The 27,520-nt window shown below is 43.9% G+C and overlaps 1 protein-coding gene and 1 pseudogene across 8 annotated transcripts in view; one reads left to right on the forward strand and one right to left on the reverse strand.

The window, feature by feature from the left end:
• The window catches only part of NUMA1 (nuclear mitotic apparatus protein 1), a 72,284-nt gene that overhangs the window by 26,577 nt on the left and 18,187 nt on the right, over window positions 1-27,520 (reverse strand). For 2 of the 8 annotated variants that reach the window (XM_027039716.2, XM_027039717.2), the window contains exons 1-3: window positions 13,809-14,013; window positions 7,774-7,847; window positions 1,486-1,571 (exon numbers count right to left, since the gene is read on the reverse strand). In XM_027039716.2, the coding sequence (XP_026895517.1) occupies window positions 1,486-1,571; window positions 7,774-7,815 (128 nt within the window). In that variant the 5' untranslated portion in view covers window positions 7,816-7,847; window positions 13,809-14,013. Of the gene's footprint in view, window positions 1-1,485; window positions 1,572-7,773; window positions 7,848-13,447; window positions 13,514-13,808; window positions 14,014-14,297; window positions 14,511-14,641; window positions 14,935-27,520 lie in introns of those variants that run through there. The other 6 variants (XM_027039713.2, XM_027039715.2, XM_027039714.2 and 3 more) reach the window with 5 other exon arrangements.
• On the forward strand, window positions 5,919-6,332 carry LOC106966020 (60S ribosomal protein L39-like; annotated as a pseudogene).

Here is a 27,520-nt window from a genome sequence, read left to right on the forward strand (position 1 = left end):
AGAGGAAGATGACCTAGTAGAATCACTGCCAAGGAGAGGGAGGAATTCAAGATGATGTTGAAAGGTCCTGCCTGGGTAACTGGGAAAGAAAATGGTACTGTCTGTATCAAAGTAAGAAAATAGTGACCTCTTTCAGAGGCACTAAAGCAGGTGCTAGTTAGAGCCACAGGGACTTTAAAAAAACCTTATAAGACATCCCACCACCAACATACACTTCAAAAAACACATTCAAAAAATTAAAACCAAAAACCATTCTTGCTGAATCCATCTGTTCTAGGCTACTCAGCCCCACTAGACTTCGGTGATGAACAGTATCAACTACATTTTTGTTCACTTACTCAACAAACATTAATCAAAACCGAATCAATGTACTGTCCCAAGCTAGGCGCAGAGGAACTCAAGGTGAATCAGATCCAGCCCCTGCCTCTGACAAGCTCAGTTCTGCCTCCTTTCCCTATGAAGGGGTAGCCAAACTGCTTCACAGAGATACTGAAGCCCCCACCCCAGTTCTTACCTGCTACGTGTGGAACAAGAACACTCTCAGTCAACACTTCAGACTATCCCTGACCTGGGGGCTGTCTACCGTGCTTTCCTTTGAAAAGGGATGGTCCTCTCTGTCCCCTCAATTCTCTACATTATGGCTGACCTCTACTTCTGCCCACAGCACAAAGATGTGAAAGAAGGTCAGTTTTGCCCTAATTTCTGAAGGCTTGATGACAGAGGAAAAAGAATGAACTATATGAGCCTTAAAAAATGACTGTAGGTTACAGCTTGACCCTTGTAACTGTAGGTTACATCTTTGCTTGGTTCCAGAGAGGGAAGATATAAGGGGGAGGCCCACTCCGCTGATTTCCCAGATAACTGAGACATTCAAAGACAGATGTAAAAAAAAAAAAGCTCACTAGAATCCTGGCTAGGGGACAACAAGCCAGCTTATCAAATGCTAATCGACCTCACAAAGCAAGTTAATGAGGCAGGCAAAACCCCCAGAAAAGCTCTAATGGTTTAGAAAGGGGCAGATCTGTGGCACACTAACAAGTTAGAGATAAGATTTCTAGGTGCTGCTTATTTCCCTTAAGTGCAAGAGCTTCCCCTTTCTTCCTCCTGGCCTTACAGGTTGTCAGGAGGGCTTGTGAGGTAAGGACAGGCCAGAGCCACGAGAAGGTATGGAAGACTCTCACTGAGACAAGAGGACAGGGAGGCCCAGAGCAGACTCTTGAAATCCTGTGAAAGCACAGAGACCTGCAGGCTCTCTGTGCAAGAGTGAGGAAGCCATGGGCTGGGACCAGAGCGAAACCTCTTCGCATAGAGAGAGTGAGTGACTAGGCAATGAGCTCAGTGTGCTCCTGCCTCGGGGCCCCACGCTGGCAATCCTGCCCATGCTTTCTGGTCACAGCTGTCGGCAAGGAAAGGGAGTAAATATGGTCCCCAGCCCAACATTCAGCCTCACGTGGGAGGCTGGAGAGGGGTGTGGTGTATACTCACATGCCGTCAATGATCTTGAGGAAGACACTGCAGTCCTGGAGCTGCAGCACGGCCTCCACAGGGCTGGCTACGTGCAGACTGTTCACCTGTGAAACAAAGGGGAGAGCCTGGTGACCCACTGCGAGTGTGAGGAGCACTGCGTTGGCCGTGCTCCCCAGATGCCGACAATGAGCCTGCTCACAGTGGGTGCCCACAGCTGCAGGCCGCAGGCGCGAAGAACAGCTGGTCCTCGGAGCTTGCACTTCAGCGGAGAGAAGCTGCTGCAGCCACGTGCCCAGTAACAGCCACCTGCGTGCAGCCTCAGACCCCCCCCCGCCCCCCCTCTGGCTTCAACTAAATGAGAGCCAAAATTCTCCGAAGATGCTCCAGCACTAGGGATATAATTTAACTATAACTAGGCATAAAATGGCTCTGGAAGAACACACAAGAAACTGTCCTGTACCACCGCCTCTAGGGACAGGGGAGTCAGAAGCGGGTTAAAAGAAAGGTTTTTTTGTATTATTGCTCTTCGTATCTCTTGAATATTTACATTATAACCCTCCATAGCTCAAATTTTCACATTATAGCCCTTTCTATCTCGTGGACTTTGAAATATCTATTCAAAACTTACATTAAATACTACGTATGTTTTATATACTATCACACAGATACAAAATTTTGCTAATGCATTTTTTAAAAATTTAACGTTGGGGCACCTGGGTGGCTCAGTCGGTTAAGTGTCCGACTTCAGCTCAGGTCATGATCTCATGGTTTGTGAGTTCGAGCCCTGCATCGGGCTCTGTGCGACAGCTCAGAGCCTGGAGCCTGCTTCGGATTCTGTGTCTCCCTCTCTCCCTGCCCCTCCCCCCCATTCACACTCTGTCTCTCAAAAATGAATAAATGTTAAAAAAAAATTTTTAATAATAAAATTTATTTAATGTTTATTTATTTGGGGGCGGGGGCGGGGGGGGGGGTGGTTGGAGGCAGAGAGAGACAGACAGACACAGAATCCGAAGCAGGCTCCAGGCTCTGAGCTGTCAGCACCAAGCCCGATGCGGGGCTCGAACTCAGGAACCGTGAGATCATGACCTGAGCTGAAGTCAGATGCTTAACCGACCGAGCCAGCCAGATACCCCTGTTATTTACACATTTTAAAAATCCTTCCCAGACATAAACCTTTGGCTGACACAGGGAGAAATGATGAGAGAACAAGATAACAAAGAAAAAATAAGGGAGGAAAAGAAGAGCTGGGAACCCAAGAGAGAAACTTGGCAATCCTGATTCAATTGCCTTTTTCTCTTCTTTGCCTTTAGGCAGGCATCCACCTAAATCAGTCTTTACAACCAGAAAACTCACCAGCAGTCAGTCACCTGCGAATGAGTCAGGTACACAGGTTATTCAACAAGCACATACAGTCAACTTCTCCAGGAAAACCTCAGAAATTCCAAAGGCATCAAGTTCAGAAGAAGCCTTGGCTGAACTTCACCTTTGTTACTACCAGAGGAACAAAGGGTTTGCTAAGTCAGTCAATCACACATGCAAGACTGAGGTAAGAAGGGAACTTAGGCTGCTTATTAACAAGGTATTTTTAAGAACTTCAGCACAGTGGTTATTATGTGCAATGAGTAGTTTCTGTTTACAAATGTGCTCTTTAGAAGGTACTGGGCTATGGGGCGCCTGGCTGGCTCCATCGGAAGCACATGCTACTCTTGATCTCAGGGTCGTGAGTTAGAGCCCCACAATGGGTGTAGAGATTACTAGATAATCTGACAGAAAGAAAGGTAGATAAATGAAGAAATGAATGAATTGGTACTGGGATGAGAGCTCCCAGATAAAGATTTTGGGTGCAGGTCTTCCACGAACTTGCCAGGAACCTTTGTTATCAACTTATTTCTCTCCGTACCTACTTTCTCACTTGCCCAATGGATGGAATTCCTACGCTGTTTGCTGTTTACTTTAGAGGACTGGTGTGCGTTCAAATGGAATTATGGGTGCAAGAATATGTAACAAAATACAAGTGCTAAATGCAAAGCACTATTATTATTAATAATATTAAAATAATGAAGTAGATGTAGCAAAACTTTTACTTCTCAGTAGTTAAACAGGCTGACTGCACTAGAGAATCAAGAGTATTAAATGAAAAGAAACAATAACTCAGCCACAGAAATGATACTATTTATTCAGTTAAATATTTTTATGTTAAAAACAACTTTTAGGGGCACCTGGGTGGCTCAGTCGGTGAAGTGTCTGACTTTGGCTCAGGTCATGATCTCACGGTTCATGGGTTCCAGCCCCGAGTCAAGCTCTGTGCTGAGAGCTCAGACCCTGTAGCCTGCTTCAGCATCTGTGTCTCCCTCTCTCTGCCCCTCCCCCGCTCATGCTCTGTCTCTCTCTCTCTCAAAAATAAACATTAAAAAAATTTTTTAAACGTATGTTTAAAAATAAAAGGCAGGGGGGCACCTGGGTGGCTTAGCCAGCTAAGTGTCCAACTCTTGGTTTTGGCTCAGGTCATGAACTTGCACTTTGTGAGTTTGAGTCCCGTATCAGGTTCTGTGCTGACAATGCAGAACCTGCTTGGAATTCTCTCTCTGCCCCTTCCCCACTCTCTCTCAAAATAAATAAACTTAAAAATATAAACAACTTCTAGGGGCGCCTAGGTGGCTCAGTCAGTTAAGCATCCGACTTCAGATCAAATCATGACCTCATAGTTTATGAGTTTGAGCCCCACATCGGGTTCTGTGTTGACAGCTCAGAGCCTGGAGCTTGCTTCAGATGTGGTATCTCCCTCTCTCTCTGCCCCTCCCCTGCTCATGCTCTGTCTCTCTCTCAAAAATAAATATAAAAAAAAGTTTAAAAAAAACAACTTCTAGATGGATCTAAGTTAAAATAGGCTAAAAGTTAAGGGGGAAAAAAAAGAGTAGAACATAAAATATGACCTCTCTTTGAAGCCTTAAAGACAATACATTTATACCATCTTGTCACGCTTGATCTAATTAGTCAGGAAAGGCGAGTGTAAATTTTCGAAGATTTTGAAGAAGATTTGAAGGACCAGGCCAAGGTCCTTTTCCATCAGCTGAAAATGAAGAGAGTGCCAAGACTTAAGCACCCAAAACAGCCTCCTTTTAATACCTGTAATCTAAGAAAAACATTCAAGGACTGTGTCACTAACAAGACTGAAAAATCACACCAGTTAGCGGATTTAAAGTCACTTAAGGAATCTGGATTCATCCCACACCAATTAAGTAAGAATCCAGCAACAGTTTCTTTCATGGATATAAAAATGTATTTTCTTCCTGTGCATTATTTTGCTCTCAAATGAGAAATTGTTGGAAAGCTGAGGAAGTGGAGAAGCTCACTAGTCTGGTTCAAAACACAAGAGTGAGGGCCGAGCTCACTAAACAATAAACAACCCAAGAGCTGCCTGTAAGGTTTTCAGAGTTACTTAAGGTTGTTGAATCTTAAAAAGTTCCCTATTCCCTGTAACAGTTTATTCATGGTAACTTCTGGGTAGGGAACAGTTTCAAGATACACTTCAAGCAAACTATAAATTCATTTTGACACAATAAAATAAATTATTGAAACCCTGGCGGGGAGGGAACCCACTCATTCTCGTATTTTAATCCATGCATTTTTAGTATTTTGAAGTATTTCCTTCTAGTCTTTTTTCCTATGTTGTTTTTTGCTAAACCACAACTGTAATTGTCACATGTGTGTGTTCTATGCCACTCTTCCCCCTAATGTAACAAGTATTATTTGATGCTGCCACAGTATCATAAAATCCACTTTAGCTGCCTTTTGTGTGTGTATGTATGTGTGTGTGCGTATATATGTATTTTTATATTTATTTATTTATTTATTTTTGAGAGAGAGAGAGAGAGAGAATGAATCCCGGGAGGAGTGGGGGGGGGGGGGGAGGGGTTGTTGAGAGAGAGAAGAGGGGCTGACCTAAGGTGGTGTTTTGTGTTCACCCAAAGTAGGGCTTGGGCTCAAGAACCAGGATATCACGACCTGAGCCAAAGTCAGATGCTTAACAAAATGACCCACCAAGATGCCCCAATCTTTTGTTTAAATTGAAAATTTCTATGTAACTATATATTAATAATTTTAATGCATGTTCATTCTGACTCTTGAAAAAAGTATGCAAGTATCTGCTGCTAAATAAGACTAACCCTATGTCTGTTCTCTGTAATGGTAGTACTCACCATAAAACCAAACATAGGACCTAAATAAATAAACTGATGAACTTAAAACAATGTAGCTAGGGGCATCTGGGTGGCTCTTGGTTAAGCATCAGATTTTGGCTCAGGTCATGACCTCACAGTTGGTGGGTTCAAGCCTCATGTCAAGCACTGTGCTGACAGCTTGGAGCCTAGAGCCTGCTTCAGATTCTGTCTCCCTCTCTTTCTGTCCCTCCCCTGTTCACCTTCTGCCTCTCTCTCTCTCAAAAATAAATAAACATTAAAAAAAATAAAAATAAAAAAATAAAAGAATGTGGCTGAAGGATCCTCCAATATTCAGTTAATCTGCTGAACTAGAGACATAGCTCACAACCAGCCCCTTCCTAGGGATGAGGGGCGGAAAAGGAAGAGACAATGTTTCTAACATAGATATAAAACACTGAGCTCTCCTCTTCTCTGCTACTGCCATTGTGCCATGTGGTGCGGTTTCTCAGTATGTCTTCTCACAAGACTTTCAGGATCAAGCGATTCCTGGCCAAGAAACAAAAGCAGAATCGTCCCATTCTCCAGTGGATTCGGATAAAAACTGGTAATAAAATCTGATACAACTCCAAGAGGCAGCTCTGGAAAAGAACGACGCTGGGTCTACAAGGGATCATACATGAGATGGCACACACTTATGCCGCCTGAAAGTCGTATGTTCCTATTCCATTACATCCTACTCCATCACCTCCCCACTACCTGAACAGCAGATCTGTTTTATCAAGGAAATGACTTTTCTCTGTCATTATGCTTCTGCACCAGTAGGTTGGTTCAGTAATAAACATGAGACTTGATTGAAAAATAAACTGAAATGTAATGGAAATATAAAATAAGTAAACTATAAATATAAAAATACCCATTTTAAACTGTACAACTAAAATTCACATTTACTGCAGAAACTGAAGACTAAGAATGTACGTTTTGTTATTTTTTTTTTTTTCTTTTTAAAGTAGGCTTCACACCCAGCGCAGAGCCCAACATGGGGCTTGAACTCATGACCCTAGATCAAGACCCGAGCAGACATCAAGAGTCAGACACTAACCGACTAAGCCATTCAGGCACCCTTGTACATCCTGTATATTAAACACATTTCTTGACTAGAGATTTACAGCAATTAAAGACAATGTCTTATTAAGCCCACCCTACTTGGAAATTAAAAATTCATGTCCTTCAAACTATTCTGTAATTTTTTTGATTGGCTTTTCACTTGACCCTAATTGATCAGTAGTCAGGGTGACTACTAAAATACCCTGTACCATATAGCATGCCCTGGCAATATTTTAAGTATCAAGAATTATTATTTATTCAGATACTGTGCTTAATGCTTTTTACAAACATTATTTCATTGTCCTCATAATAACTCTATGATGTATTTTTATTTCAATTTAAAAAATATGGTGCTGAGAGGCTAAGTAACTTGCCCTGGGTCACGCACACAGGTGAGAGTGCTGATTCTATCAGGCTGTCTGACTCCAAGGTCCATGCTTGTCATCACTACACTCTGTGGCCTCCTCTGTTTCTCTGTACCTTTATGTTCCCAGTGCTCGGTATTACTCCTTCATTTGCCATTGTTTGTCTTGGACAAATGTATGAAAAGATCTAGCACAAGGATTTAAGTAATCAAGAAGGCAACAGGAAAACAGTGGAAACAGACAGAATCATGGTAAAGAAAGCAAGGAGAACCTTGCCCTACAATAAAAGGCCTTTCAAGACCAAAGTCCCTGCATGTTACTGAAGTTCAGCATAAACCCTTCTAGTTAGGAAAATGCACAGGAAGCAAATGAAGACAGGTCTCTATGCCGTGCTGCAGCCAACTGTCCCATGAGAAAAGAAATTTATACTTCTCCTAAGAGGTATACAGAAGCTTAGAAGATAATACTCTTCTAAGCCACACAAGCAGAGTTATGGACCATTGTCAGCAGCAACATCACCAGGGATAATAAAAGTTAAAAACTAAGGAGAAAGGCAAAGGAAAACTGTTATTTCCTTAATCTGGAGATGAGAAGACGTTACATAGCCCTGGTTCCCTCTCGCACCCCTCCAAACTTTCTGGGAAAATTCTCAACAAAAAGAGAGGAAGACTACTCACCCAAGAGAGAAGTGCCGCTGCCCGGGTGGCATGGAGTGTCATCTTGGTGACACCAAACAGTCACCCCAATGCACCTGAAAACCAAAAGAAGAGCAGTTAATCATATCAGATATCCATGATGAACGATGAAGGGGGAAGTGGTTCAATTTACTGGCTCTTAATATTTAAATAAATCTCTCTTCACACAGCACTTAAATCTACCAAGGCACCATGGGAATTTTGAGAAAGAAGCTCAAAGTACACATTAAAATTACTATAGGGGCGCCTGGGTGGCTCAGTCAGTTGAGCGTCCGACTTCAGCTCAGGTCATGGTCTCACGGCTCATGGGTTTGAGCCCCATGTCAGGCTCTGTGCCGACAGCTCAGAGCCTGGAGCCTGCTTTGGATTCTGTGTCTCCCTTTCTCTCTGCCCCTCTCCCACTCGTGCTTTCTCTCTCAAAAATAAATAAACATTAAAAAAAATTTAAAAAATAATAAAATAAAATAAAATAAAATAAAATAAAATAAAATAAAATAAAATAAAATAAAATAAAATAAAATAAAATAAACTATAAAACTTCGGGCGCCTGGGTGGCTCAGTCAGTTAGGTATCCGACTTTGGCTCAGGTCATGATCTCATGGTTTGTGGGTTCGAGCACCACATCGGGCTCTGTACTGACAGCTCCGAGCCTGGAGCCTGCTTCAGATTCTGTGTCTCCCTCTCTCTCTGCCCCTCCCCCACCCATGCTCTGTCTCTCTCTCAAAAATAAACATCAAAAAAATTTTTTTAATAAAATAAAATTACTGTAAAATTTGTAACAGTAAAGAATCCTGCATTTAATTCAATGTCCACAAGCTCTACATGCAATCTTTCTGTTCCACAGAAAATATAACATTCAAGGCTGTTCTTCAACCCTCCTCTTTGGGACATGGTGCCCTTAAAACATAGAACATGGGTGCCTGAGTGGCTCAGTCAGTTAAGCATCCGACTTCAGGTCATGATCTCACAGCTCATGAGTTTGAGCTCTGCACTGGGTTCTGTACTGACAGCTCACAGCCTTGGAGCCTGCTTCGGATTCTATCCCTCTCTCTCTGCCCCTCCTATCCTCGAGCTCTCTCTCTCTCTCAAAAATAAACATTTAAAAAATAAAAAAATAAAACATACAACAAACATGGCTTTTCAGACAGGCATGGGTCTGAATGGTGATCCCATGTGACCTTGGACAAGTAGCGTAAGTTCTTTCGGTCTCAGTTTCCTCTCTACAAAACGGGAATCACAAACACTTCCCTGGGTTACTGTGATGCTTCAAGACTAAGCAGATAACGCAAATAGCATAGTGCCTGGTATATGGTAGGTATACAATACACAATCACTAATCTTTTTTTTTTTTTTAATTTTTTTTTTCAACGTTTATTTTTGGGACAGAGAGAGACAGAGCATGAACGGGGGAGGGGCAGAGAGAGAGGGAGACACAGAATCGGAAACAGGCTCCAGGCTCTGAGCCATCAGCCCAGAGCCTGACGCGGGGCTCGAACTCCCGGACCGCGAGATCGTGACCTGGCTGAAGTCGGACGCTTAACCGACTGCGCCACCCAGGCGCCCCCACAATCACTAATCTTAAGCAGAAAGGTTGATTTCTGGCTCGTTCTGCAGGTATCCAAATTCTACCTAACAAGTCCTTAAAGGGAAAACTCTCCAAATTCTGGATTTGTGTATCTCCCACAGAAATGTCAAAGACATGGTTCAAATGAGGGACTGGATGATGCCACATCCAATTCTGGCAGAGATCTCACGGGACATTTAATGAAGGATTAGGTACCTGTCCTGGCATTCCTGCTTCCAATTTCCCTTCCCATTGAGAATCAGCCAACTGCCTGCCAACCTGCCCAAGAGACCACATACCTGGTGACTAAATATTCCTCAACACCTCCCAGGAGCTCCCAGAATTCCCACAAATCATGGGGGCAATCAGTCCCACCACCCACCTCCTGTCACAGGTACTCTGTCACTATTCCAAGAAGAACAAGAGTGGTTAAGAGTCACATCACCTGTAACTTTCCCCACATATTAGTATCCTCTAAGGTGTGGGTTCTTTGGAAACAACATTTGCTAGGCACCTTCTGTGTTCAATGTGTTGGGACTCCATTCTTGTCCATAAGGTGCCCACTGTCTAGCAGGGGAAAGATATACATAAATCTGATGGTAATCCACTCCCTATCATTTCTTATTCCTTCCTATGCAAGTGTATAGTGCTTATCAAACAAGCAAAAAGGTTATTTTCTTGCTCCATACATATGTTCATCCTGTGCTGGAAGACACATGGGAAATGGGAGACAATGACATGGCCCCTACCTCTGAGGAGCTTACAGCAGGATGAGGAATGATATTAAACATACACGAAGCATTAAAATATTGAAAATAATTAAATGCTAAATATAACTGTTAATTATAATTAAGTGCTTCCTGACCCCACAAAAGCCAATAATACCCACCTGTAATACCAACATCACAGACTTGGAAATGAGCCAATTCACCTGGGCTTTGGTAAGACCCAAGTGAAGTGGTAAAGGGAACTCTCAGGAGGGCAAAGAAGCTAAAGGGCCTAAATGTTCTTCAGTCTTGGATGATTTTCATCCAGCATGGCCTATCCATCAGCACTGAATGCCTAGCACCCTGGGGCAAAGCAAGGATGAAGACAGATGGTCTCAACTATTGCACCACAAAAAGACTCTTCTAGTGCTTGGCCAGCCTAAAGTTAGAGGGACCATGCTTGGTCCTGGTGAAGGCAGCAATGGCCATGTTCTATTGGGGCTTCTTAAAAAAAAAAAAAAAAAAAAAAAGTCTAAGCTATTTAGGAACAAGGGAAATGAGGCCCAGATCACCTCCCCCTCATCCCCACTGTTGCCTCTAGACTTGCTGTCTGGAGAGGTCCAAAATTTCGGTCAGAAATTTTATTTGCAACCGGAGGTATATCTTGCCCCCTCTGAGAGATTCCACAGCTGTGCTGCTAAAAATGACCTGAGGTTTAACCAACCTCTTCCCTTCATCTCAGAGGCAAAACATACAACCCTTATGTCCTCCTTGGGGGAGCCTGTCTAAAACTAGTTCTACTGCTCAGGAAAACTGGTGTCAAGGCCAAATGCCTTCTTCTGGGCTCCCCAGGCAAGGAAACAGGAAGAATCCAATACTCAACATGAGGCACTCCAGAATGACTTTGTCACCTCAAAGCCCATAAAGAAGCACTTTTCCAGAGACAGGACACTGAGGTGGGAGCTGTTAGGACAGACAGCCACTCATTTCTCTGGTTAACGAATGACTGAAGCCAGTGGCATGGCTAGTCTTCGGATTGGGACTATAGCTTTAAGCAGGCCTTGGCTTAGAACCCGAGGGCTCCCAGCCAAAGCACCATCCTCCCCACCCTCCCCCTGAAATCTGAGGCAAGCCCCACCCAGAAGACTGGGTGATGGTCATGGTGATGGAAAAACAGATCCCCGCATTGTAGCTCAGAACCATTTCACAAAAGGATCTGAGATCCACCCAATGTGATCAGGTACGACCCACCCACAATCCCCAAATAACAAACAAACCAAGGCTTCTCAAGGCACCTTCAGAGTTCCCACCTACCCATTTATGTGAAAAGAAGTACCCTCAGAATCTCAAACAGAGACTTCACAGACCTGGTAAGGTGCCCTCTCTTCCCTGAGTTCAAGAAGGAACCAAGACACAAGACACAGAAGAAGCTACCTTATAAACTTATGGCCTTGCATCCTCTTTACATTTTCAAAACCGATATAATGTAAATTCCTACATCAGGACCAAGCCCCACATTTACAGGAATCCCTGTTTCTAGAAAAGATATATCAGGACAAGGAAAAGGACACTCAAAGACGCATAGCCACCTGGCCTGTACCCTCTCTGGGTCTTAAAGAGTTAAAACCTAGCCATGGTTTCCTACCAGGACTGAAGCTAATGCAAACCACCTGCTCAGATGCAAGGACCAAGACCAGAGGGTCAGGTTGCTAAGCTTTGGGGTCTGTTCAAGAAAAGTTTCAGTTCCAAGGGTTTAACCAAGTGATAGGTCAAATGCCAGAGGGTCTGAGTTGTGTTGTGGCAGCACTGCTCTCCTTACCCCAAGCCCCCCCCAGCTCCTTTTGAGACCATCTTTAACTCACTTACTGCCTGCCAGAACACCAGCCCTACCTCAAGATAACACCAAAGTGAAATTTGGTCCCAGAAAACTACAAAATTGTACTGATCACAAGCCCTTGCCTCCACTGAAAGCTCATTCTCTTAGGTGATAGCTCCCACTCCCAGAATTTCTTGGCCCAAATCCCCACACAAACTCCCACCTCAAGGCATCCTTTCCCAAGCCCCACCCCCTCTCTATCCCTTATTTCCAAAGGCTCACAGGCTCAGAGCTCACAAGGGAAATGTCTGAGTGCACGTGGGTGGCTCAGTCGGTTAAGCATCCAACTCTTGGTCTCAGCTCAGGTCCTTGATCTCAGGGTCTTGAGTTCAAGTCCTGCACTGGGATCCACACTATGTGTGGAGCCTATTTAAAAAAAAATAAGGACACCTGGGTAGCTCAACTGGTTAGGCTCTTCATTCCAGCTCAGGTCATAATCTCAAGGTTTGTGAGTTTGAGCCCCACATGGGGCTCAGAGCTGACTGACAGTGGGGAGCCTGCCTGGAATTCTCTATCTCTGCCCTTCCCACCACCCCGCCCCCCACCCCCTGCTCTCTTTCTCAAAAATAATAAAACATTTATTTAAAACAAAACAAAATGCCTGTCCTATCTATAAGCCCATGTTCAATGGCAAGATTTGCCACTACTTACTCTGACAGCCTGCCTGCCTGCAGCCATAAAAATTCCATGCTCTGTACACCTTTCTAAGAGATATCCCACCATCGAATAACCCCCACATCCAAAGAGTAAACACCCGGATCTTGAGGGAGGCCCTCCTCCTCTAACTCTGGGAGGAATAGGTCAGGAGGCACCGGCAAGCAAGCACCCAGACCTCACCTGGTAGGTTACCCCAGAGAGGGCCAGCAAAGGCCAAGCTATGTCACCATCAAGTAATTCATCATAAAGAACAGAAGAGGAAATATCTTGCTGGTGCATCTCTTGGCCTGGAAGACATAAAAGGCTTAAGGACCAGTGGCTCCAAGAGCAGCCCAGGTGGAAAAAATACAATCCTTTTCAACTCCTGTGGTGTCCAGGATAGGCTGTCCTGTCTAACTCCACAGGGTTTCTCTGCATTCCTGAGATCAGGGCAAACCAGCTTGCTGGGTATATTTCCTGGGTCCCCTAAAAGGGACTCACTCTGGACTCAGGCCTCCCCCTCTTCACACAGACCAACCCTTCTATGTAGCCTAGAATTTGGCCCAGAGCTCTGGTGAGGAACAAGAAAAGGAATGCAAGGGAAACCAAGATTTCCCTGGTTTCTTCAAAAGTGGCTTACTGATATCTGCCCCTCCCCCCCCCCATGCTCTGCAACGTCCAGATCAGAAGGATGTGGGCAAAAGGGTTGCCATCACGAAGCAGACCTGGGGCCTATAGCCATATACTGCATATACACACCCAAGCCCCCTTCAGCAGTTCATCAGCACCTGCCCCCACTGCTGTATTCACACACCCTGGTCGCTACCCGCGGCCAAAATGAACCTTTTTCACTCCCCACCACTGCGTACACACCCAGGCCTCACTCAGGAACGGAGAAGCTCTGTTGAGCTGTCTCTACAGCTCAATGTGCAGGCGCACGCTTTCCCCCTCTTAACAAAAACACGCTGACATCTATCTACGCGAGGGGGAAAGAAAGCAACCCTTTGCTCTCAAAGGCGCCAACTCCCGGATGTTGGCAAGCTCTGCTCCCAGCGCCTGTTTCTGAGTGTTTACTTGCGCTCCCTCTCCTCTCCCTCCCCTTTAAGGATGGCGCAGGAAAGCGGAGGGGGGGGGGGGGGACTCCACCGCACCCCCTCGTCCATGTTTGAACAAAAACCCAGAGAAAGAGGGAGGGAGAAAAAGTCTCAGTGCAGGGGAGGGGGGGGGGCCTTACCAGACTCCCAAAGCCAAACGTATCTACAGGTTTTAATCCGCCATTAGCATTTAAATCTTGAAAGGAGAGGAGGAAGGGGGGGCTAGTGGAAAGTAACCCCACACACAAAAGAAAAGTTGTTGGTTTTCTTCTCAGTCAGCCTGGCAGGAGCGATCTTCCTGGCTGACAGCCAGAAGTGCGTCACAGCCAGGAGTCTGCTTTCTTTAAAGGCACAGCAAGCTTCCGCGATCTGGGAGTACAGCGAAAGCAGGGAACTCTCGGGAAGGGGGGGGAGGGGCGCCAGTCAGGGGCAAGGAGAGGAGGGGCGCACTGGAGAGGAGGGGCCGCGAAGGCTAGGCCCACGAACGAAAGACTAGGACGCACGGGAGGGGGGAGGGGGGTGCAGGAGCCAGCAGACAAAAAAATCCTGAACGGCAACAGTGGCAAGAGCCAAGGCAAACTGTGGCATAAATACACAAAACACATCTCACAGTGGCCTGCCTGACAAACCTGGTATCACCCGGACACTCCCCCTTCGCTCTCTTAACACAGCAGTGACAGCCTGTCCATCTCTCTGGCCAGCGACGGACTGCCCTGATGATTAGCTCAGCCCCTGCCTGGCGGCGCGCGGGGCAGGCAGGAAGAGCCGGGAACAGAGGCTTTGGAGGGGGAGAGGACACAGGCCCTTTCACGCGGGGCTGCTTCCTGCCGGCTCCAGGGCGGGGCGGCTGTGTCTTTAAGCACACACATGCCGCTCACACACAAAGCGCCGGCCTCCTTTCGCGAGCGCCGCCTGCCCTGGGACAAGGCCACCCCCCAAGCCCATTCCCAGAGGGAATCTCTCCAGCCCGTACCTTCTGCGTGGCAAGGCCAGGACTCCGCGCTCTGCCCGCTCCTCCCCCTCGGCCACCCAAACAAGAAGCCCAGGCAGATTGTGGCCTTGGAGTGCAGGCCTGCGCGGTCCCGTCCGGGTGGCTGCGTGCTATTGTCGACTGTGGAATGGCCGCCAAAATCCCAGCTGTGCTGCCAGAACCTAATCCCCTGTTCCGCTGAGCATTTGTGGGGAGGGGCCGAGGGGCCAAGGCACGGGACCTAGCACGGCAGGCACTGGCTGGAGCCCCTTCACAGTTACAGGCACTGGGACCCATGGGCAGAGCCTACAGGCTCTGCCTCTCCTCCATGGCGGGTAAGAAAAGATGTCGGACTCTTAGAAAACAAAACCACAGCATTTCCACCCACTGAACAGTGACTCTCACCAAGACTCCCAAGAGAAACTCACCAGGCAGTTATGAGGACACCAACCCTCCCATCTTTTATTTAGACCAAAAATATTAAGCACCTACTATGTGCAAGGCACTGCTATAGGACATTGAGGGCGTATACAAATATGAATTAAACCCAGCCTCTACACTGATCTAGGTTATAATTACACAGAAAATAAGAAATGTGCCTTGAAAATTATATTTCAAGACAGTATGTGCTAACTCCCACAAAAGAATATAAAAATTCTAAAAAGAGTAGGTAAAAAGACTAAGAAAACGAAGTGATATTTCAATTTGGATCTTGTAACAGGTAGGTAAAATTTCCCCAGACAGAAGTAGATACAGGAGGGTGGGGGAAAGGAAAAGCAGAGAGGACTTGTGGAAGTAGTCTGGGAACAGACTTAAAGGGTGAGGTGGGGTCAGAATTAAAGAATCTTGAACTTGAAACCAAGAAACTGAATAAAGATGTGAATGTTTATTTTTAACACAGAGATGTGATACGATGAGAACTGAACTTTCAGAAATGATTCTGGTATATAAAAAAATGAAGCTAACAGCAGGGAGGCAGGTCAGAGGCTACCACAACAGGAGACAGGTGATAAGGCCACAAAAGAGGGTAAAATGAGGGAAAATGGAAAGAAGAGGAATGAGACACTGCAGAGACAGGATGAAGACAAGGCAATGGTTGGAAGCAGAGAGAGAAACTGTAAAGGAGAGAAAAGTGTGAGGGATGACTGGGAGGACAGCAAGGCCATCTATAGATTTAAGTGGGGGAGATGACACAAATCATGTAAGAAGAGAGAAAACAAGGTAGAGTAAATAGCTACTGCTTACTGAGTGCATACTATGTGCCACACACCCACTGTTCCACTGGCCTAATGTGTATTAACTCATTCATCTGAAAACTCCTGGTGAAGCAGATACTGTTACCACTCAACTCTACAGATGAGACTGAGCCACAGAGATGAAATAATTGGCCCAAGATCACATGCCTAGCGAATAGCAGAACTCTATACCGCTTGCTGCTGTAGGACCCTGACAGGTAACCTCTGGGCCTCCATATCCCTATTTATAAAACAAAAATAAAGATACCTATTTTACAACAAAAATATACATGAAAAAAAATCTACTTTACAAAGGTTATAATGAGAATTAATTCAATAACATCTATAAGATGCCCCACACACTGGCTAGCACATAAGGCACAAGGTGGTGCATAACAAAGGTTAATTCCAGCTGGGCACTTTGGCACCTTGTAACCAAGGTGTCCATGCAGAAGTTGGCTCTTTGTCAGGGAAGCTAGTAAGGGTGCTCCTCCCTGGAGTGGGAGCATGGATCCTTAGGATGCCTGCTTTCCTTCCATCAGTCTGCCTCTCTGGATTTTACTTTAAGGTCCAGCTCAAATGTCAACACCTCAAATACTCCTTAACAGGTATCAGTGATTATCTTAAGGAGGAGTCAGACTATGGGGAACTTTCTACACTGTATGTTTCTTTCATATTTGAACTTATTTTTAATAAACATGTATTCCATTGGTAATCAGAAAAATGTGTCTACCTTCTGCATTTGGTACTTGTACTGCCTTAACCGTAGACGCATGGAAGTCTTATCCTCACATCTAGAATGTAAACTCCTCAAGAGCATAACTAGTTCCATCTCTCTATGATCCCCCACAGTATCTAGCACACTAGGGGTCCATGTTATCTATCCCACTGAAATACATCTGGATGATAGCTTTCCAAATTTAACCTTCTCAGCACCAGAGAATGACTGTGGTGAGTGGTGGGGGTCAGACCAAGGCCCACTGCTGCAGAGACTCCCATCACCCTGCTTCTCCCAGCCCTGTAACTTATTCCCACAGGATCGCTCGCAGTCTGTGGTTGGCAATTGCTATTGGTAGAAAGGAAAGTTCTTATTCAAAGAAGGACCAGGAAAGCCAAACCAAAGCAAAATCCAAAGCTTTTATAGAAAAGCCAAGTGGCAAACATAATTTAATAACTGGCACAATCAACACTCCAGAATATGTATGAGGTGAAAATAGGAGGAGGCAGGCCTGCTAAAACTGTCCTGGCCACATGTGGCACTGTGCTAACCCTGAAGCTCCCTAGCACATTACAGAGTTGATACTGTGTCTCAAAAGAATACAAGAGATTCTCACCCCCCTCCCACTCCGCAGCTCTAAACTCCAGGCAACAGCTTCCAGCTGTGCAGCCTCAGAGGGCTGAACTCTCCTCTGGAACCTCTCCACCAAAATTGCCAAGCTTCCGGGCCTGCTCTTCACTCTTCAGGACAGCCCAAGGAGCTGGGCCAGTTTCTCCAGCCTCTCCCTCCCCCACCACAGTGCTGCCACTCCCCTCCTGTGTCCCCACCCTCCTCCTGGCCTAGCCAGGCAACAGGCAGGCCATATGGCTCCTGCCTGATTCCACAGCCCCTGTTCAGTGTCTTCAAAAGACCAAGATAGAAATGGTAAAACCATTTTTAAAAGAAAGGAGAGAGGAAGGAAGAAAAATGATACATGGCTAACACAAGATTCAGAAGAGCATTCAGGTAGAGGTTGGTGATGGGTATGGAGCACACAGGATGTTTCAAAGGGTCCAGTAATATCACATCTCCTGAGCTGGGTGGCAGGTGCATTGGTGTTTTATTATTTTTGTTTAAAATGTAAACGTTACAGTTTTTAATGTATATTACCATTTTAAAAAGCTTAAAGGAAAGACCGCAAGAGAGCAATTCCCCTGAGATGACCCAGGGTAGGGTGGCTCTAATACAAACAATTCACCTGACATTCATGGCCCTCCATGACCTGGACCCAGTTTTACCTTCTACTAGAGTTACTTATGCCCTTACCCAAACGCTCCACGCTGCCAGACTGGTCTTCTCACTGTCCTCTGAAGTCCCTCTGAACCTCCTATCTCAACCTTCTAGCCTGGAAGAGAAGCCTTCACTGTAGGAAGCCATAGGCCAGGGTCCAATGAGAGCCTCTCAGTCCCTTCAGGCCCTCTCACTAGGAAAGTTGGCAAGGGCAAATGCTCTTATAGATCCACTGCCCTATGTAATGCCTTCTAGTCTTTCCTCTGCCACTTGATGTCCTAGCATAATAAATACCTAAAGACTATCATTATTGTTTTTGCTGTTACTGTTGTAATTAATAGCTAACACTTAATGAGCACTTAGTATGCACCAGGCACAATGCTAAACACTTCCCTGCTTTATTTTGCTTAATCCTCACAATAACCCAATGACACAATAACAAATACTATGATTACCCATCTCTATTTTACAGAAAAGTAAACTGAGAAAGATTAAATAACTTGCCTAAGGTCACACAGTTGGTAGGTGTCGGAGCCAAAATTTGAGTCCAAATGGGTTTCTACAGAGCCCGTCCTCTTACATGGTCATCTCATCTAGTTCTCTCAACAGTCTATAAGGTAGGTTTTATTTCTATCTTAAAGATGAAGAAATCTGAGTCTCAGGAATTAAGTGACTTAGTCACATAAGTAGCAAATTGTCTCTGTGGTCTCTACGTTATTCTCCAATGCTCTTAAATAAACAATCATTGAATGAATAAATAAAAGCTAGTACATAGCACATTCTCAGAGGCTCCAAGAAGCCTTGTGCCTCTATACCTCCTCATAAAAATCAATTCTTTGATCAAAACAATCAAACTTCTAACTTTATTATTTTTTAATGTTTTTATTTTTGAGAGCGTGCACACACGTGTGCACACACACTCATGTGGGAGGGAGGGGCAGAGTGAGAGAGACACAGAATCCAAAGCAGGCTCCAGGCTCCTCTCTGCCAGCACAGAGCCGAACGCGGAGCTCAAACTCACAGACTGCAAGATCATGACCTGAGCCAAAGTCGGACACTTAACTGACTGAGCCACCCAGGCACCCCTCAAAGCAGTTCTAATCTTAAAAGTAACCACTAAAGAGCTTTTTTCTGAAGATACAAGAGCTTTACAAACATTAAAGGACCAAAACTACTCTGAAGAGGCAAGAACAGAAGAATTTTCTATTGGGAGGGATGTTGGACATATCTCTAGGGTGAGAAGCCACGGAGAAAGAAGGCTGGAGGAAGCACCGTTGGCTGGAGGGAAGGACTGCTGTTTCAGAACCCTGACCTCGAGCTTATTTACCAAGCCTCACCCTCCCTCTCCAGAGGGTAGTGCTGAGTAATGAAGCAGTGTTGGTAAGCCTGTAACTTCCAGAGAAAAGCAGAGGGCAAATCAAAACCCGGAGAGGATTCATTATAACATCCAAGAGGCCCTATTTGGTTCTCCCTGAAGAAGGGCTTTTCTACAAAACACCTAAGAACCTGTTCACCCTGTTTCATTGTCACAGAGGAGTAAACGGATCTGTCCCTACAGGCAACATATCTAGCACAATGTTTGTGCACAAACACAGAACTGATGATGAGAAAGCTAAAAGAAACGGAAGGAGGAACAGTTTCAACGTAAAGACTTGCAACTACTCCTGGAAACAGCCACACCAGTGGTAAAAACACACTAGATTTGGTATTGGAAGCCCCTGGAGGTTAAGTTCCCAATAGACTACCTACTAAATTTATGACTTTAGGAAAGTCACTGCCCTAGCTTGGGTCTCAATAAAAGAAGGTTATTGGTATTAGATAGATCATATCTAAAGCACTCTAAAAATTTCCCATGATTCTTTCTGCAGGACACCATTCTCAACAAGAACAACAACAAAAATCTTTGTAACAGAACTAATCTCAGAATCTGCTCAAAACTTCACCAGTTAGGGCTTCCTTTGCAAAAAAAAAAAAAAAAAAAAAAAAAGCAAATCTCCTAGAAACAAGCATTTTGTTTTTTACCCTACTGGGTCCCACCCCAAAGGAAGGCACATGTGGGTGCTTTACTAATTCAGATGACAGAAGGTGGTCCTTGGAAACTGGTAGCACCAATTTTGCATGGGGCACAAGCTGATTGGAGCTATACTCAAGGTATTTACAAGGTTTTGTAAATAAAAGTCACAGACAAAAGTGCAATTTATAATTACATTGGTCTAGAACGCCTAAATAAAAACAGCTTTCTATACTTGGTCAACAAATCACAGAATCTCAAAGTTGACAGACCTTAAAGGTCATCTAGTCCCAACCTACATTCATAGTGGAATACATGTGACAACTCTGCTGAAGATTCGCTATCTCCTGCCTGAGACAGAAATTTTACAACCTATTTGTATGTCTGAACAAGGTCTGCTGATTTGACACAACTTATGATTTCAGCTGGAGAATAAGGATTCTGCCCAGGATCTGGTTTGTTTAAAATAGGCTTTAAGTAACTAAAAAACTCAGATGACACCTCTCTCTTCTCCCCTCCTCCCCCTCTCCTCCCACCCCCTCTGCTTTATCTTCCATGTCTCCACCTCCTACACAGCACTGAATCCCCTGTCTCTCTGGTTCCAAATCTACTTCTCCTATCACACCAGGATGCCTTTAATATCCAAAGAAATGAACAAACACAAATATTAGTAAGGGCTGGGTTTCTAAATAGGATGCTAGATTGCCTCAAAAACCAAACTTGTTAATATGCTCCTAGTAAGTAAAATAAACGGGAATGGTGTCTAACGTGGCCATGATTTAAAAAAAAAACAACAACAACAACCCTAACATTTTAACAGACTTTAAAAATGTAAGGAAGGCTATGTCTCACATCTTAATTAATCCCCCCCTGAAAAACCCTAAGAAACAAACAGGTTTATTCCAATTTTAGAGAATAGAAGAAAATACCTGCTTCAATGTCAACCTGCAAGATTGCAGAGCCAGAACTCAAGTCTTCTAAAACCAGGGCTCTCTCCAGCACACCTCAACTACAACTTATACTTTTCTTATCAGTATAATCCTTAAGGTGTACAAAGCACTTACACATTCCTTGATCAAATGGTTTCTGCTACAACTAACTCATGGTATGGGCAAGTCTTAGGTGTCATTTTCTCCATTTTTAAAGATGCTAAGTAACTTGAACATCATTAGATAAAACAACATCCCCATGAATCTGGCATCATTGTGAAGGATGAGAGTTCCTCACCAGCAATTTTCCTAAAACTGAAATCCTCCCTCCACTTTATGACCAAATTTTTAAAACAAAAACAACAAAACAAAAAATACTATTTGCAATACAAATTCTTCAAAATATATAAGATGGGTTACTCCTTATTTGGGACTAATGAAATTTAATCAGGGACATTCAACCATAAACATGAAATAAACACCTGTAAATACTGTGTTGGAGACTCAAACATGAACTAGACAGGTTTACAATCCTGTGGAGAAAGAAACATACCTATAACTCACCTTAATACAAGGTGAAAGGACACAGACTTGGACAGTGCCAACAGGAAGGTGAGAGAACACTGGGAAGTCTAGACTTCTAGGGGACACACCAGAAAGGCAGTGTCCTGAGCAGAAGGCTTACTTGTGTGCACTTTTTCAAAAGATGAATCTGGCATAACATTGAGTCCAGGGGCAGAACAGTGAGGTGGCAATTGCAGCAGCAGAGATAAAAGTGCTGCTGCCAGGGCAGGGGCAGCAGGAATGAAAAAGAATGGTGTTACTTGAAGGGCACTGTAAGGGTAGACCCAGAGCTCTTAGGAACACAGGTGTGGGAAGGAAAAGACCTAGGATTCCTGTTTCACTGAAAAGATACCAGAACAGGAACACAGAAGTTACTGTTTTAGAGGACATGTGACGGCCTGATTGACTCAGGATGGATGATTAGAAAAGTTTTACCAAGGAAGTAACATTTAAGCCCAGTACTTAAAGTATGAGTAGGATGAGTAGGGTTTCACCCAAAGAGAAGAAAAAAAGAGCATTCTAGGCAGAGAGAACAGCATGTGCAAAGACAGAGCTTATTACATTTGAGCAATGGCATGCGGTTTTAGGAAGGTGTAGCAGATGATGAGGATAAGTGGTACTAAACTGTGAGGCACTCACATCATACTAAGGAATTCAGATTTGATCCTGTAGGTGATAGGAAACGATCAAGGTTTGTAAAGAGACAGAGTAAATGGGAGTAACAGATCAGATCTATGTTTCACTCTGTATGACATACAAGCTAGAATTGTAAGAAACAAGAGGAAGGCAACATAGCACAGTAGCTAAGAGCATGGGGTCTAGAGTTAGACTGCCTAATTAAAATCCTGGCTCCAGAGCTTATTAGCTGTGCAACCTTAGGCAGGTTATTTAACCTCTCTGTGTCCCGTTTCCCCATCTGTAAAATAGGAATAGTGATAGTACTTTCTTAGAGGGTCATTGTAAGGAATTAAGACAATACTTGTAAAGTGCTTAGCACAACACCTAGCACAGAGAATGCTAGCTGCTATTAGAGTCTGAAAATCCATTACTAGAAAGTTCTATCTGCATATGGTTTAGCGTTGTCCACACTCTTCCTTCTACCCAAAGCTTTCTTTTCCTGCCTCTTCATCTAGTTAATTCTAACTTATCCTTCATATTTCAGCTCAAATGTTACTTCCCTCATGTAAATTCTCCCTAACCACCTAGTTCCTAGTTCCCAGTTCCATACCAGGTCAAGTCCCTACTATGCATAGCACCATAGTACTTTCCTTCACAGCACTCAGTTTCTAATTACGCCTTTTTGCATTTCATTAATTCCTTTCTCCTACCATATGTTCCATGAAATCACAGATGGTGTGCTTGCCACTGAATTCTTAGAACTCAGCACAATGCCTGGCACATAGAACATACTTGATAAGCATTTTTTAAATGAATGAAAGGTTTCAAAATATATTTTAAAAGTGAAGCCTCCAGACTCATTCTTCATATACAACGCAAGATACAGAGGGATACCTGGGTGAGTTCAAGCCCCGAGTCAGACTCTGCGCTAACAGTCAGGTCCTGCTTGAAATTCTCTCTCTCTCTCTCTCTCTCTCTCTCTCTCTCTCTCTCTGTCTCTGTCTCTCTCTCTCTCAGCTCCTCCCTTGCTTCTGCTTGCTCTCTTTCTCTCTCGAAAATAAACTTAAAAAAAAAAAAACAAAAAAACCCAAGATACAGATAAAAGTAGTTGGTTTGAAGTAAAGGATGTTTGGAGCCCTGTCCCCTTTGCTTCCACCTGGTTCCTGAGTCTGTTCTGTAATTCTTTTTTTTTTCTTTTCGTTGTTCTGTAATTCTATTAAGCTTTGCACAATGCAGAGCAAAACCACTGCTTGTTCCAAGCAAGTAGGGATACATGTCTGAAGTAAAGCAGTGATTAAAAAAAAGAGGAAGCACGGGCACCTGGGTGGCTCAGTTGGTTAAGTGCCCGACTCTTGATTTCTGCTCGGGTCATGACCTTGCAGTTCATGGAATGAGCCCCAAGTCGGGCTCTGTGCTGACAGTGTGGCACCTGCTTGGGATTCTCTCTCCCTCTCTCTCTGCCCCTCCCCCACCTGTGGGTGGTCTCTCTCACTCAAAATAATTTAAAAAATTAAAAATAAATAAAAATAAATTTTAAAAAAGCAACAGTTTGGGGCGCCTGGGTGGCGCAGTCAGTTAAGCGTCCGACTTCAGCCAGGTCACGATCTCGCGGTCTGTGAGTTCGAGCCCCGCATCAGGCTCTGGGCTGATGGCTCAGAGCCTGGAGCCTGTTTCCGATTCTGTGTCTCCCTCTCTCTCTGCCCCTTCCCCGTTCATGCTCTGTCTCTCTCTGTCCCAAAAATAAATAAACGTTGAAAAAAAAAATTAAAAAAAAAATTAAAAAGCAACAGTTTGAGAACTACTTATGACAGGCCCCGATAATCAACTGTAAGCAAAGAAAAAGGAAAATTCTAGAAGCACCTCTGATTTCCTAGCTTGAATGAGCAGATGAGCATGTGTGCCAAAAACAAAAAGAATGCAAAAGCAGTAACTTCATTAATTGAGCACTAGTATCAACCCTATCAGGCAAGTGCTATTAATACTCTCTTTCAAGATGTTTTTCTCTTTCAAGAAGTTTCAAGATGTTAAACAACCTGTCCAAGATCATGATGCTAACGAGTAGCAGAATTAAGATTCAAACCCAGGTCAGGCGCCTGGGTGGCTCAGTTGGTTAAGCCAACTGAGTCAGTTTGGTTCAGGGTTCAGGTCATGATCTCAGGGGATGTAAGGTTGAGCCCCACACTGGGATCTCTGTTGTCAGCGCAGAGCCCCCTTCAGATCCTGTCTACCTCTCTCTCTGTCCCTCCCCTTTTTGCACACACTCTCTCTCAAAAATAAATAAACTTAAAAAAAAAATTCAAACCCAGGTCTATTTCACTCCAAAGTTCATAATCTAAACCATCATGCTATCTGGCAGGTGGCTTGAAAATTTGGATTTAGACATGAGGTATCTACTGGACATACAATTAGGAAAATACAGTAGCTGGTGAAAAATATGATTTGGGGCTAGAGATACAGATTTGGGTCACCTTTAGAACAGTGTGACATAATCAGAAGAGGGCTTGCTTATTAGGCCTGTAAAGAGGTAATGCGTACATTTGCTACTGAAACGTATTAATCTTCTGCCAAAGTCTCTGCCTTGCACAGCTCTGGGGGCACCCACATTGACAGCAAGTGACAGACTGGGTGAAATTCCAAATCTCTGGGGATTCCTTTTAGACCCTTTATATTATTTTCATTTGAGGAAATTTTAACAGAAAGTCAAGGACCACACCAATATCAACTTAAAAGGAAGGCAATACAGGTGGTTAAGAGAATGGATTTTGTGATCAAACTTCTTCATTTTCTCTCCTTACATTAGGTTCACATCATCTCCTGCTTGGGATTCTACCTCCCTTACTAAAAAATGACTAGCATTTGTATACGGCTTTTTAACACTGACAGTGTGTCCCGTCCATAAAGTATTTCACATGATCCTCACAACAGCTCTGCAAAGTAAACACTGTTTTCATTTTATCAAAGAGGAATGAAGTTCAGAACAGTACTTTGCCTAAGGTCACACAACTACAAAATAACAGGACCACAATGCAACTCTGATCTTCTGGCTCCAAACCTGAAGCTCTTTCCAGCAGATTCGCCCCCAAGATAACCATGAGCCACACACCCACCTGTGAACCAACAGAGTGTCACCATCCCTATGTACACTTTCATTGCATTTAAGAAGAAAACAGATGGTAACGAGAAAAGGCTAATGGGATGCTGGTAATGTTGTTTCTTAAAAACAACACTGGTTACGTGTTCACTTTGTGAAAACTCATGAGCTGCATTACTTTATGCATTTTTCTGTATGTATGTTACACTTTAATTAAAAAAAAAAAAACAGACAGGGGACACCTGGGTGGCTCAGTGGGTTGGGCGTCTGACTTCAGCTCAGGTCATGATCTCACAGCTGGTGGGTTTGAGCCCTGCGTCAGGCTCTGTGCTGACAGCCTGGAGCCTGCTTCAGATTCTGTATCTCCCCCCCCCCTTTCCCACTCACACTCTCTCAAAAAATAAATATTAAAAAAAAATTTTTTTTAAACCATTAGGCAAAATTAAGACAGACTAATCAAAATCAGGAGCACTAAGTTGGATGCCTCAGGGCTACATATATATTTACCTGGCTTCTCAAGAAGCAGGTACGTGTAGGACATGTATCAGTTAAGTAAGGATGCACAAAATCCTTGCACACTCAAATAATATGTTCACTCACTTGTCCCTACCCATAATGTCTAGGTGATGTGATTCTGATGAGGTTAGGAGCAAGAGAAGCCCAGAAAGGGGCCAAGATTACAGTTAATGGAAAAAAAAAAATTGGCATTGAAAAGTGGAACCATCAGGGGCACCTGGATGGCTGGCTCAGTTGGTTAAGCGTCCAACTTCGGCTCAGGTCATAATCTCTTGGTTCATGAATTCGAGCCCCAAGTCAGGCTCTGTACTGATAGCTCAGAAATTGGAGCCTGCTTCAGACTCTGTGCCTCCCTCTCTTTCTCTCTGCCCCTCCCCTGTTTTCTCTCCCTCCCTCTCTCTCAAAAATAAACATTAAAAAAAATTTTTTTAAAAAGGAAAGTGGAACTATACTATCAATAGTAAGATACCTCAATTTCAGAGAAAATGAAATGTGAAAAAAAATAGCCAACAATTGAAAGATGCCACCAATTATAAATGCATTCTAATTTCAAGGTGTTAAAATGTAAAAACAGCAGCAAAGCATTTAAAAATAAATAAAATACAGGGGTGCCTGGTGGCTTAGTCAGTTGAGTTGCCAACTCTTGATTTTGGCTCAGGTCATGATCGCACCATTGTGAGACCATGCCCAGCACTGGACTCCATGCCCAGTGTGGATTCCCTTAATTCTTTGTTGTTGTTTTATTTAAACTTCTGCTCTGCAAAAACATCTTTTTTTTTTTTAACATTTATTTATTTTTGAGACAGAGAGAGACAGAGAGAGACAGAGCATGAACGGGGGAGGGTCAGAGAGAGAGGGAGACACAGAATCTGAAACAGGCTCCAGGCTCTGAGCAGTCAACACAGAGCCTGACGTGGGGCTTGAACTCACAGACTGCGAGATCATGACCTGAGCCGAAGTCGGACGCCTAACCGACTGAGCCACCCAGGCGCCCCACAAAGACACTTTTTAAAAAAAGTTTATTTATTTTGAGAGACAGAGAGAGAGAGAGAGAGAGAGAGAGAGAGAGAGAGAACAAGTGGTGCATGAAAGAAAGGTGGGGGGCGGGGCAGGGGACAGTGGATCCAAAGCAGGCTCCATACTGACAGCAGAGAGCCCTATGTGAGGCTCAAACCCACAAACTGTGAGATCATGACCTGAGCCAAAGTCAGACAACCAACTGAGCCAGCCAAGTGCCCAGATTCTCTTAAGAATTCTTAAGAGATGCTCTCTCTTCTCTGCTTCTTTTATTTCTGCTTTTTAAAAAAAAAATTTTTTTTTAATGCTTATTTATTTTTGAGACAGAGAAAGAAAGACAGAGCACAAGCAGGGGAGGGGCAGAGAGAGAGGGAGACACAGAATCCGAAGCAGGCTCCAGGCTCTGACCTGAGCTGACGTCGTAGGCTTAACTGACTGAACCACCCAGGCGCCCCTATTTCTGCTCAAGATTCTTTCTCTCTCTCTCCCTCTGCCCTTCTCCCCACTTGTGCTCTCTCTCAAAAAGCAAAACAAAACAAAAAAAACCAAAACCCACAAATCCATAATCTCTCAGCTCCTTTTTGTTCCCCTCCAGGCCCTCCCACAAGATAAGAAATGTTAACAGATTTTTCCATGCCCTGAAACACATAAGCACAAATATATTTTTATATTTAAGAGGATTTTTTTATTTTTCTCTATTTTTAAAAAACTAGGTTTATACTTTAACATTGCTCTGCAACTTGTTTTTCTCACTTAATAATTTATCATGAACATCCCCCCACCCATGTCAATAAATAAAATTTCAACTCACACTTTAAAAAAGCTGTATAATAACAGTCCGTATAAAGGATATAACATAACATGTTCACATATTTTTCAACTGATAGACATGACTATTTTCAATCTGTTACCAT

This window comes from Acinonyx jubatus, chromosome D1, assembly GCF_027475565.1.
Source record: "Acinonyx jubatus isolate Ajub_Pintada_27869175 chromosome D1, VMU_Ajub_asm_v1.0, whole genome shotgun sequence".
Lineage (NCBI taxonomy): Eukaryota > Metazoa > Chordata > Mammalia > Carnivora > Felidae > Acinonyx > Acinonyx jubatus.